Here is a 12,903-nt window from a genome sequence, read left to right as displayed (position 1 = left end):
CGATGGTGAGATGATAGGCCCATCGACTCAGCTTCATCATGGGAGATTCCAATAAAATGTGATGTGAGGCAGGGGAGCTTGCCGAGATGGGAGAGCAGTACTCCTCCAAGCTGTGGATGAAACCCTTGTGGGTGGATAGGAGTTCAGGTGTGCCAAGGAAGGACTTTGTATGACGGAGGATGCCCAGTCGGCGGCTGGCTATGGAGGCTAAGAGAGAGAGAGAGCGAGAGAGCGAGAGAGAGAGAGAGAGAGAGAGAGAGAGAGAGAGAGAGAGAGAGAGAGAGAGAGAGAGAGAGAGAGAGAGAGAGAGAGAGAGAGAGAGAGAGAGAGAGAGAGATATATATATATATATATATATATATATATATATATATATATATATATATATATATATATATATATTGAGATTTGTCGGGATTGAAAGACATATTCCAAGTGTTTGACCAGCTTGTGATTTTGTCAAGGTCTGAATTTAGCTAATTTTAGACGTTTCTTTCTGACAAAGTCACGTGTTTCTACACAGGGAGTTTCATAGGGTCCATCGAAATGCAATAATTCGAGAATACAAAAACATTAAATGTACTGTTGAAAGATTTAGAGATACTGGAAGTGTGAAAGACCAAATTAAAGGACAAAGTGTTTGAAAACCTTCAGTGAAAGCACCTGACAATATAGAGGTTCTAAGAGAAGCTTTGCAGGCTTCTCAGAAAAAAGTCAACACTCCGATCTGCACACTGGAAGGAATTTCTCACACGACTCTGGACAGAATCATACATGATGATGTGAAATTGTATCAATACAAGATATATTTGCTGGAGTACCAGACCAAAATAAACAAAAGCAGAGGGGCACGCACAGAGCATTGAGTCCAGAGCGAGTCAAGTGGCAGACGGTGCCATACATAGAGTTTTATGTGAGGACAGTTAGTGATTGCAGTTCGTGGATTGAGCGAGAGATGTCCCACAGAAACAGGGGGCTGGAGCTCGACTAAACTTATGCCTAAAAGGTGGAGCCTATGCAACTTCTTCTGTATTCATCAGGTCCACCCCATACATCCTCGACTGCCACCATTCCTCCCCACACCCATTGTTTGTCCAAGTTTGCCTCTATAATTGGCCTTCAACTCTGCTGTTGGTGTTTACTCCCTCTCTCTTCAGTCACTGTTCCTTTTGTCCTGTTGTGTCCTGATCCATTCAGTGCACCCGCACGAGCTTTTCCACAAACCTCGACTATATATACAAAACCAAACAAAAAACAAACACAAAAAGTTTCGCCAGAAGAACCTCAACTTAATTTAAATTGCACCTGGCTGCTCCCAGAACTGTTTTGTGTCCACAGACAGGTTAATGTGTGGCAGGCATTTCCTGTAGGTTGTGACGGTGCAGCAATGGCTTGTGTAGCATTTGCTTATTGGTACCCACTGCTGTAATGGGGTCTGATTACGATGAATGTGTGTGTATGTGTATGTATGTATGTATGTATGTATGTGTATATATGTATATATGTATATATGTATATATGTATATATGTATACATATACATATAATTTTTTTTTAATGTATGCCTGTATTTTATTTATATATTTTATATATCCATATATATATATATATATATATATATATATATATATATATATATATATATATATATATATATATATATATATATATATATATATATATATATATATATATATATATATATATATATATATATATATATATATATATATATATAATATATTTGTATATATATATACATATGGGGGTGGGTCTTTATTATTTATATATTGACTGCTTTTGATGTTTACACATGGTACATGCTTGGGAGCCATGTTGGTCTGCATTTCTGTCTGCGCTGTCACTGATGATTCGCAAACAAGCGAAGAAACAGGTCTGGCAGCTGAGGGGGTGTGTAGCATTGGGATTCTCATGTGTGTACTATTTGTGACCGTCTTTACAGCTGTGGAGGAACTCTGGGAAGGGTTTGAAACAGAAAAGGGCTTTCCTTAGGTAGCCTTTCATGGTTGATTTATGCTGCTTCTTCAGCTGGAAGAGCATGGGAGGAGTCAATTTATTTATATAATCCTAGCCACCTTGGTTCAAATGATTAGGTGAGAGCTAAGGTGAGATGTGGGTTAGGTGAGATTACATGAGAGCTAAGGTGAGAGATATAGTGTAGTAGATAGTAGAAAAATCGTGCAAATTATGATACAAGCATCAAATTTGGGATTTCTGTTCTGCAAGGCTTTCTGATCAAATCTGCCCAATTGGCCATTTGAAAATCCAAATTTTCAAAAATTAAAAAAAAAAAAAACTTCAAAAAAGTTTGAAGTCACAGCTGGCTGAAATTCTTGAAGCGCAAGTGAACATCCCAGACAGAGAACCAAGGGGAGATGCAGTCATTATTGATGGCTCAGCACGTATCAATGCCCTACCTTCACGCACTTCAAAGATATTTGATGACTAGCTAAAGAAGACATCATCCCAAAGGTGGAATCCTATGGTGCCAGGTACGAGAGGGTGGACGTAGTGTTTGATGTGTACAAGAAGTCAAGTCTGAAGTCTGAGGCAAGGTCGAAAAGGTGGCAAGGAATCATAAGAAGAGTGACAGGAACCAGTAAGACCCCAAGTAACTGGAGAAGCTTTCTTCGAGATGACAGCAACAAGACTGAGCCGTTTCACTTCCTTGTGGAAAAGATGTGTGAAGCACAGACGACAAGCACAGTCATTGTCACAAAAGGAGAAGATGCCATTAGCAACACAAGGAAGTCACTGGATGCTGTGTCTCCATGTTGTCATGAAGAAGCTGACACTCGAATATTTGTACACGCCAGGGATGCAACGACGGATGGTAGCAAGTCCATTATCATTAAGGCTAATGACACGGACGTACTAGTCATAGCAATATCTCTACTGCCATCCTTGCAGGAACTAGGTCTTGAGAACATGTGGATTGCCTTTGGCCAAGGAACCAAGGTGCGATGGATTCTAGTCCATGAGGTAGTTTCTTCAATAGGGCCTGAGAAAGCTAGAGGGATCCCATACTTCCATGCCTTCACTGGATGTGACGTCGTGTCTGCCTTCCGCGGTAAGGGAAGAAAACTGCATAGCAGACTTGGAACGTCTTTGATGATGTTTCTGAAACATTCACCAATCTCAGCCAGCATCCAACATTGATTCGTGATCTTTACTTTTTTGAAGTTTTTTTTTTTTTTTTCAAATTTTTCAAAATTTGGATTTTCAAATGGCCAATCAGGCAGATTTGATTAGAATCCCCTGGAGAACTAATGTGCCAAATTTGATGCTTGTATCATCATTTGCACGATTCCTCTCAAAAATTGCTGTTTCTGCCCCACTAATATGGGTGGGTCTTCGTTTTTTCATTTATATGTCAACCGCTTTTGTCGTTTACACATGGTACATGCATGGGAGCCTCATTGGTATGCATTTCTGTCTGCGCTGTCACTGATGATTCGCCAACAAGCGATGAAACCAGTCTGGCAGCTGAGTTGTGTGTCACATTGGGATTCTCATGTATGCACTATTTGTGAAAGTCTTTACAGCCGTTGAGGAACTCTGGGAAGGGTTTAGCACAGTAAAGGACCACCTTGGGTAGCCTTTCATGGTTTCTTTATGCAGCTTCTTCAGCTGGAAGAGCACGGGAGGAGTCTGTATATATATATATATATATATATATATATATATATATATATATATATATATATATATATATATATATATATATATATATATATCTTCTTCTTCTTTCGGCTGCTCCCGTTTGGGGTCGCCACAGCGGATCATCCGTTATGATCCGCATAATGATTTGGCACAAGTTTTACGCCGGATGCCCTTCCTGACGCAACCCTGGTCGCCTCTTACGACACAGGGATAGGGTACACCTATTTTAACCGGGGCATACACCGGGCCCAGTACACTGGTACTCATTTTGCCGACCTCGGAAGGATGACAGGCTGAGTCAACCCCCTGGTGTTATACGACTTGGTACATGTACATATACAAACACATACATACATTTATGCAGTATATATATGTATATGCATATGTATATACATATATTAATTCAGTGGCCCAACGGGGCTTGAACTCAGGACCTTTTGGGTCCCAAGCCGCTGCCCTAACCACTGCGCCAACACTAGGCTTTATAAATATATATATATATATATATATATATATATATATATATATATATATATATATATATATATATATATATATATATATATATATATATATATATATATATATATATATATATATATATATATATATATATATATATATATATACACACACACACACACACACACACACATATATTTTATATGTTGAAGGCTTCAGTAATGGACTAAATTGTCCTCATCGACACCAAGCCTTAAATAAAAGAACTGCATTGATAGAAAAGTAAGGAAAGAGAGAATAGTCTAAGAGTTTTTGAGGAAGTAAAAAATATGCTTTTTGAAAAGGGGAAGGTCATAAGTATTTGGGAAGACGTGAGAAGGTAAAGAGTTCCAGGGTTTGGCAGTATATATATATATATATATATATATATATATATATATATAAATATATATATATATATATATATATATATATATATATATATATATATATATATATATATATATATATATATGTATATATATATATATGTATATCACATATACACATCTGTCGCAGTCGTACACCTGCTGCAGTGATAAACAGGTGTCACCATATTGCATTTTCATTCTGTGATGGATTTCACTGGGATTCACACCCTCACTTCCAAAGAAACGGATGACAGAACGTTGCTCCTCCCTGGTGCATGCTTCTAAAGCAGCCACCATCTTGGAACTGCTCTCCTGACATCATCCGCTCAATGTTGCCAGATCCAAAACAGGGAAAACATGACTCTTACCCATAGATATAACATATGTCGTCTACAAGTACAGACTTTACATTCTCAAATTTATATCACCATTTTAAGGTTACTAATTCACTGCCCCTCGTTTATATGTTTACATCTACCCCTCATCTCTGTCTCCACGATATTCATTCTTATCTCCTATGTGACATGTATCAGTCCACTTACTACTAATAATAATATTTACACTGTTTTCTCTTGCAGCATCAAAAGCCCAAAAACAGAGTCCGAATTGAAATCCCATGCTTTTTAAATGTACTACGGAAGTGCTTTGAAGTGTAAGTCTCGCTGACTCTCAACTTAGACCAACAATGTATGCATAACGTCAGATAAATATAGATTGTTTGTCTTAACATTGCTAAAACTAAGCAGTCAGTCAATCATAAAAATGTGTGATTTTTTTTTTAATTCCCTGTTTTTATACTTGTCCTGTTTGTGAAGCATCAAGGCAATGTCACAGACTATTGGAACTATAGAAGTACACTTGGCTAATAACAACTTAAAGTATTATTAAAGGCCCTCAAATACAGCAAATTATTGTATAGTTGCAATATTTGAATGATTGAGTTTGAAATTAGTTGCAGAGATTCGTTCAATTGAAAAGAAGAAGTAATTTTGAGAAAATATCCTTGCTGATAATCATTATATTATTTTACAATTTGTTTTGAAAGGGGAATCTTTATTGCTTTCATTTTTTTATGTTGATATTCGTTCATTCATTATTTTATTTATTTATTTGTATGCAACCTGTGGCTGCTGCTTGGCCTCATCATTTTCTGGGGGCATTGCTGTGTTGCTGCATTCATTCTTGTACTGTTGTTGTTGTTGTTGTTGTTGTTGCTGCATCATGCTGCATTGTTGCTGCATCATGTTTTATATGTGGAGAGTTGGTCCTGCTGAAGCAATTTCTTGGCTAGGGTTGCAATCATGGACATTGGACAAATTGTCATTCTGACACAAGAAGTAATGGCAGGCATTTGTAATTTGTTCAGGGTGCTGGCGATTCCTCTCCGACTCTTCACAAAGGACAATGTGGGATCTTTACTGTCCACCTGGCAGACATGCTGGCAGACAGGATGGCTGTTTAATGTCCCTCTGAGGTATACAGTGCCTTCAGAAAGTATTCACACCCCTTCACTTTGTCACAGTTTGTTGTGTTGCAGGTTTAATTTAAAATTGATTTTATTTTTAAAAAAATTGTCACCGATCTACGCAAAATATCCCATAATGACAAAGCATAAACATGTTTTTTGACATTTTTACAAATTTATCGAAAATGAAATGCAGAAATATCTAATTTACGCAAGTATTCAGCCCCCTGAAGCAATACTTTGTAGAAGCATCTTTGGCAGCAATTACAGCTACAAGTCTTCTTGGGTATGCCTGTATCATCTTTGCACATCTGGATTTGGGGATTTTCTTCCATTCTTCCTTGCAGATTTGCTCAAGCTCTGTCAAGTTGGATGGGGAGCATTGGCGAACAACAATCTTAAAGTATTTCCACAGATTTTCAATGGAATTCAAGTCTGGGTCTTGGTTGGGCCACTCAGACTTTCATGTTCTTCTTCTGAAGCCATTCCAGTGTTGCTTTGGCTGCATGTTTTGGGTCATTGTCCTGTTGGAACGTAAATCTTCGCCGTAATTGAAGGTCTTTTGCACTTTGAAGCAGGTTCTCCTCAGGGACTTGGCTGTATTTGGCTCCATTCATTGTTCCCTTTATCCTTGCAAGTCTCACAGTCCCAACCGCTGAAAAGCATCCCCATAACATGATGGTGACACCACCATGCTTCATGGCATGGGTGGTGTTAGATGGGTGAGGAGCTGTGTTCGGTTTCTGCCAGACGTAGCACTTTGCATTCAGGCCAAAGAGTTCAATTTTCGTCTCATCAGACCACATAATCCTTTGCTTCATGCTCTCTGAGTCTTTCACGTGCCTTTTTGCAAACTTCGGGTATGCTGTCATGTGCCTTTTTCTCAGGAGTGGCTTCTGTCTGGCCACTCTCCCTTAAAGCCTAGATTTGTGAAGTGCTGCAGAAACTGTTGTCATTCCGGCAGGTTCTCTCATCTCAGCCAAGGAACTCTGTCGTTCTGTCAGAGTGGTCATTGGGTTCTTGGTCACCTCCACGACCAAGGTACTTCTTGCTCAGTTGCTAAATTTGGTCAGACAGCCAGCTCTAGGAAGAGTCTGGGGAGTTCCATATTCTTTCCATTTCCTAATGATGGAGCTCACTCTGTTCTTGGGAACTTTAAACTCTAGAAATTGTTTTATAGCGTTCATCAGATGTATGCCTCGTCACATTTCTATCTCGGAGTTATATGGACAGTTCTTTGGACTTCATGGGAGAGTTTCTGCTCTGACATGCACTGTCAACTGCAGGACCTTCTATAGAAAGGTGTGTTTCTTTCTAAATCATGTCGAATCAATTGAATTAGCCACAGGTGGACTCCCATCAAGTTGAAGAGACATCTCAAGGATGATGAAAGGAAATTGGATGCACCTGAGCTCAATTTGGAGTGTCATCGCAAAGGGGTTGAATACTTATTGACGCAAGACATTTCAGGTTTTCATTTTTAATTAACTTGTAAACATTTCGAAAAACATGTTTTCACTTTGTCATCATGGGGTATTTTGTGTAGATCAGTGACAAAAAATTTGAATTTAATCCATTTTAAATTCAGGCGGAAACACAACAAAATGTGACAAAAATCGAGTGGTGTGAATATTTTCTGAAGGCACTGTAGATATAAATATATATTTTCCTGATTTGTTCGCATAAGCATTTAATGTTTGACTATAACTCATGCGAGAATGCTTCTCAGCATTAAAATAGGAAACAGGCTCAATTTGTTTTGTATCAACCATTTTGTTTTGTTGATGAGATGTGAGAAACTAAATTGTTGTTATCTACTAAATTTATGGGTTGTCCTATTTGAAGTTCCCATCTGATCACAAAGCTCATGAAGGTTGAGATTGAAATCCCATATACTGTAGTGTATTCATTTGTCCATTATCTACAACTTTCCCTGTAACTCATTGTCAAGCATGCTACCATGTGTTATATGATGTCAAGTATGTTAAAAGGCAATGTTTTGATTCTTAAGACAGAAGAGTTTTGGAAAAAAAGAGAATAGGCATTGCAGCGATAATAAACCCATAAATATCTAGAAGGGCACTAGGTAGCGCGCATACCTCCACCATGTAATGCCTGATCCATAAAAACATATCGGGCCCAATACATTTTTGAAATATTATGTAATACAGTGCTATATCGATTTTTGGCCCTATCTCTCAATGGTGAAGAATCATTTAAAAAAAATTTTATCAGATCTGGATCTTCACCAAAATCGAACCAATTCGTAATTGTCACATACCCAACCTGCCCACCAAATTTCATCCAGATCCATTCACAACTTTTTGAGATATCCTGCACACAAACAAACAAACAAACAAACAAGAAGATGTCGTGCAGAGCACGATACTTGCAAAATCCATAAAACAAATTTGACCTCAAAAATAATTGGTGGTTGAATTCAATAACCAAATTCTTCAAATTTCAAGTCAATCGGATGAAAATTGAGGATTTTGGAAATATCACCTAAGTTGTTGACCTTTGGCCTATGTTGACCTTTTGACCTCAAAAACAATAGACTTCTTCCTTATGACAAACTCTACCATGTGGTGAAGTTTCGTGAAGATCGGTTTAAAATTGTGACCTGAAGGCAAACAGACAGACAAACAGAATAACAAAATCGACAAACCAATAGACTTGAAAAATCTTCGATTTTGCAAGTAATAAACAGACAGACAAACTAACAGAAAGGGGTGAAAACATAATGTCCTTCACCTTCAGTGGCAGAGGTAATAAATTACTAAACCAATAAATAATAATTTAATAACCAATTAATAAAAATATAACTTGTCAAAACCCAGCACAAGTCTGTGGCGTTTGTTGGTCACATGCAGACGAGGAAGGAAGTTAGGAACTGTATGTATGTACTGGACAGCTCTGGAGGCCAGAGGAGTCAACCGATTTTGGTGAAACTTGACTGGTAGGTTCATACCAGGATCTAGTTGTATGCTTTTGAGCACCGTTGCTATGGACGCTACCGTTGCCTAGCAACGGGACTTTGAATTTTTTGAAAAAATCCGAAAAATATTTTTATATATATATTTTTTCGAAAATGAAAAATCGGCTTCCGGCTTTTATGCGCACTATAATCAACCTCTTTGTCAAAAGTTTTCAGCCCGATCCGTCAAAAACTGTATGACTAGTTTGCAATTATATAGCGACCACCCATGTCACCTACCGGCTTGTACTCATCTGAGTTGCTTCTGGCCATTTACTACTGTGTAATTATATTACAAAGAAATCGCTTTTTTAATACATAAAATTTTCTTTCTTTTCCAGGCAAGACATCGGGTAAAGAACTGCAAGAACGGAGGAATTATATTTATCATCATGTATACCCAAAGGATCGATGGTCGATGAAACTGATGACAGGCTGTCGAAAAGCCATGGATAACAGTTGCGTTTTGAGCCGGATTATGGAAAAGACTTTCCAAAAAAAGACATTTATTGCTTGAACACACATGACTTTGTGGATATGGTGGACTTTTTCCTTTGATAATTTCTGAACTTATGGACCTAGCGTTTTACTTTGAACAAAGCAAAGGCTCATGGAGGAGTAAAACGATGGAAAATGAGCGGGTGAGCACTCAGGACAGAAGGGAACAAGCTGACAATTGATGGACATTGCAGGCGTGATATGGATGAAAAGGTGACATGGCAGGAGGTTAGTGGGAATATAAAGGATCTTCAATAGACATGGGAGAGTGAGTGCATGACATGAAGGTGAGCTGCAACTGCGAAGCAGTGGAGGGAGGAATGTGATTGGACAGACACAGGGAGGTAGGAAAAAGAAGACAGACACAAGGAGGTAGATTCCTGAGGTGGGGAAAACGAGAGGGACAAACAAATGCAGGTAAGGAGAAGCCTGCATTTTGAAATGATGACAAGGAAGGGTTAATGTTGAGATTTGCTCAGTTTCAGGTTGAATTTCCTGAGTTATCATGTGGATTATCATGAATGGAGGCTAGACTATTGGAACTGATGGTTTGCTACGTGAATGAAATAGTCTGTTACTTTACGAAACAGACATTCACACCTATACCGATAATATTCACCCTTGACCTGTCAGGGTAGTGCCAAGACAGGTAGCTTTGAGTTGCGGCAAGTTATTTCTGACTGGAAACAACTGGGATTCAAAAGTTCGTATTCAGAAAATGTATGTTTGTCATGAATAATTATTACTTATTGCGGTTGTCAATCAACCAACATGTATCGTGCACCACTCAAGGTAATTGTACATATGAAATTGTCAACATAATGCACTGTGGTGGCAGGATAGCTGAGACCTACGTGTACTCACCTCTGAGCCGGCTCATCTGGGATCAAATCTCGACGTAGCTATAAACGCTTACCCTGGTGTTTTGCAGGCAGCGTGAGGCCTCAATGTGTGTGCCGTCCTTTGGATGGGTGATAAACTGGGTGTCCCATCTGCCACAATTCTTTGGTGGACGTTAAAGATCCTTTGCAAAGAGCAAGCAAGATATTGCCGGCATCCTGGCCAAATGACTAATTCCTACCCGAAACGACAAGAGGAACAGGATTCGCCACAATGCTGCTTCCCCAGCAAAGATGCCACTCACAGCCATGTGCTGCATACAAAAGAAGAATATAATCCATCCTATAACGCTGTTTATACGTACGGCTGTATTTATTGCAACATTTTTCTACCAATTTATTTTTATGTATTGTCGAATTTATAAAGTGGGCTCAAGTTTTTAATTTTATCTTTGTGTCTAGCTTTCTTTAGAGGTTAAGGCTCTTGGAATAGATGAACAGCATAAGGTGGAAAGTTGATGAATCAACAGGAGCAGGGGAACAGATGGACGAAGGAAACACAAAAACATACATATACACGTACACACGAGGGAAAGATTAGATGAGATGAGAGGCAGGTTAACGAAGGGGACAGGTTCAGCGAGGATAGAGGAGTTCACGAGTGGGGTATGAAGACAAAATGAGCTGGTGATGGACCGCTTTATGGACACTGGCAGTACTAAAAGTGCCTGGGTTTCCTCGTCTTCGATCTAAACCTGATGGAATAGGACTTAGCTATAAAATGCTGTCCTGATGTTTTGTAGGCAGGAAGTTGTAACAGGTGCAAGCCTTCAGAAGGGGAATGAAGTGGTTCACCCCATCCGGTAGCATTCACTTCTGAATTTTAAAGACACTTATTTAAAAATCATTTTAAAATCGAACCATCGAGTCTACAATGCCATTTGTAACTGAGAATACATACTGAATAAAGCAAGAAAGCAAGACGAGAGCAAGGTTGAATGCCCCTCCTGGTGGACAGCTTCTCTCTCATCTGTTGTTTCCAAGGAACACTCAGTTCGTCCTTGTTACATACCCAACCTGTCCACAAAATTTCATCCGGATCCGTCCACAACTTTTTGAGATATCCTGTACACAGACAAACAGACAGAAAGGGCTGAAAACACCGCCTCCGGTGGCAGAGGTGAAAAAAACAAAAACAAATATATATGTATATATTTTCTTGTACTGCAATTGTTTGCCGCATTGTGAAAAAGCTTGATGGGCAAATGGCACAAGCAGAAACTTCCTGTGAACGGCAGAGTGAGAGGTTTCGAAGGCCATCTGTGTGATTTGAATCTCGCCGCAGGAAGCTGAGTCTCAGGGTCTGCATCTTGCTCATTGTAGGCAGATCGGTGGCCTTTCACTTTTATAGTGGCTCTGGTCTGGCTTCTGCTACCCTCTCACCACTTCGGCTAGCAAAAACCCTTCCAGCTTCACGTGGATTCCAACCACAAACTATTCTCTTGTTAGTCTTCCCAAGTCTAAACTCAACGCTCACTTCCATTCACTCATACCACTCATTTCTTGCCTGTGTAACTGCCCTCCTGAGTGTGTTGTCTCAAGTTCTCCCCGACGGGATTTCAGGTTAGCTGCCCATCATAACCTCATGTTCTCTCCCATTTCTAGTCCTGAGTTCTGCTACAGCTGCTGAGCCGTTGTTCTCACCCTTCTCTTACAATACTCCTCTCTTTGTGTTTTGGCACACCAATTTGATGTGTATGTGTGTGTTTTACAGGCTGTGTTTAGATGCATGCAGAGCATGCTTTCATTAACTGCTTAAATGCAGTCACATATGGCTCTTAATTCCCCCAAAACGGCGATATTGTTATGGAATGCCAATAATGTATTCACTCTCACCTGACTTCTGCAACTATGCTCGGTACCTGGATACCTGAAGTCTTTCCCCACTGCTTGTTCTGCAGGTTTCTGTATATTTACATTCAAAGCCAAACAGCACAGTCGAAACACGTAACAACATGTTTTTCCTGGGCAATCCCCATATTACATATTAAAAATGGTGGCATTCCCTTCAAAATACACTTTTTAAAATTGTATCTGAACAAAACTCCATTTGGGATGGCATGATAGCCGAGAGGTATGCACACTCACCTCTGAGCTGTCGAGGCTGAGTTAAAATCTCGACCCAGCTACAAACTGCCATCGCAGTGTTTTACATGCAGAGCAAGGGAGGGATCAATGTGTACCCCGTCCCTCGGATGGACGTCAAACTGGGCGTCCACCTGCCGGCTTTAGTTTGTGGATGTCAAAGGTCCCACGGTGTCCTTTCGTGAATGGTAGGCGAGTTATTGCCATGTGCAGCTCAGCGTGCTTGTGTTCACCAGTGCGCTTGCAGCTGTGATCCGAGAATGAAGGTCCTGCAGGTTTTCCACCTTGGTGTTGTAGACAACATCTTTGACAAATCTCCACAGAAAAAAAAATCAAGGGGGTTAATGCTGGGCATCGTGGGGGCCCGGCGGTTGGTCCATCTCGGCCAATCCAGCGACCTGGAAAATTTTCATTCAGGACGGCT

At 39.7% G+C, this 12,903-nt stretch overlaps 1 protein-coding gene across 3 annotated transcripts in view; it reads left to right on the top strand.

Annotated features, from left to right (window-relative positions):
- LOC147009888 (uncharacterized) overlaps positions 1-10,778 on the top strand; it is a 46,553-nt gene extending 35,775 nt beyond the window's left edge. For 2 of the 3 annotated variants that reach the window (XM_085861518.1, XM_085861519.1), the window contains 2 exons: positions 5,134-5,207; positions 9,339-10,778. In XM_085861518.1, coding sequence (XP_085717644.1) covers positions 5,134-5,207; positions 9,339-9,354 — 90 coding nt within the window. In that variant the 3' untranslated portion in view covers positions 9,355-10,778. The remainder of the gene's footprint in view (positions 1-5,133; positions 5,208-9,338) is intronic. The other variant, XM_085861517.1, reaches the window with a different exon arrangement.
- The last annotated feature ends 2,125 nt before the right edge of the window (positions 10,779-12,903 follow it).

The sequence above is a fragment of the Eptatretus burgeri genome, chromosome 17 (assembly GCF_056783735.1).
Source record: "Eptatretus burgeri isolate ZD-2024b chromosome 17, Ebu_testis_v1, whole genome shotgun sequence".
NCBI classification, from domain to species: Eukaryota; Metazoa; Chordata; class Myxini; order Myxiniformes; family Myxinidae; genus Eptatretus; species Eptatretus burgeri.
This window is presented reverse-complemented; position numbering and strand designations above follow the sequence as displayed.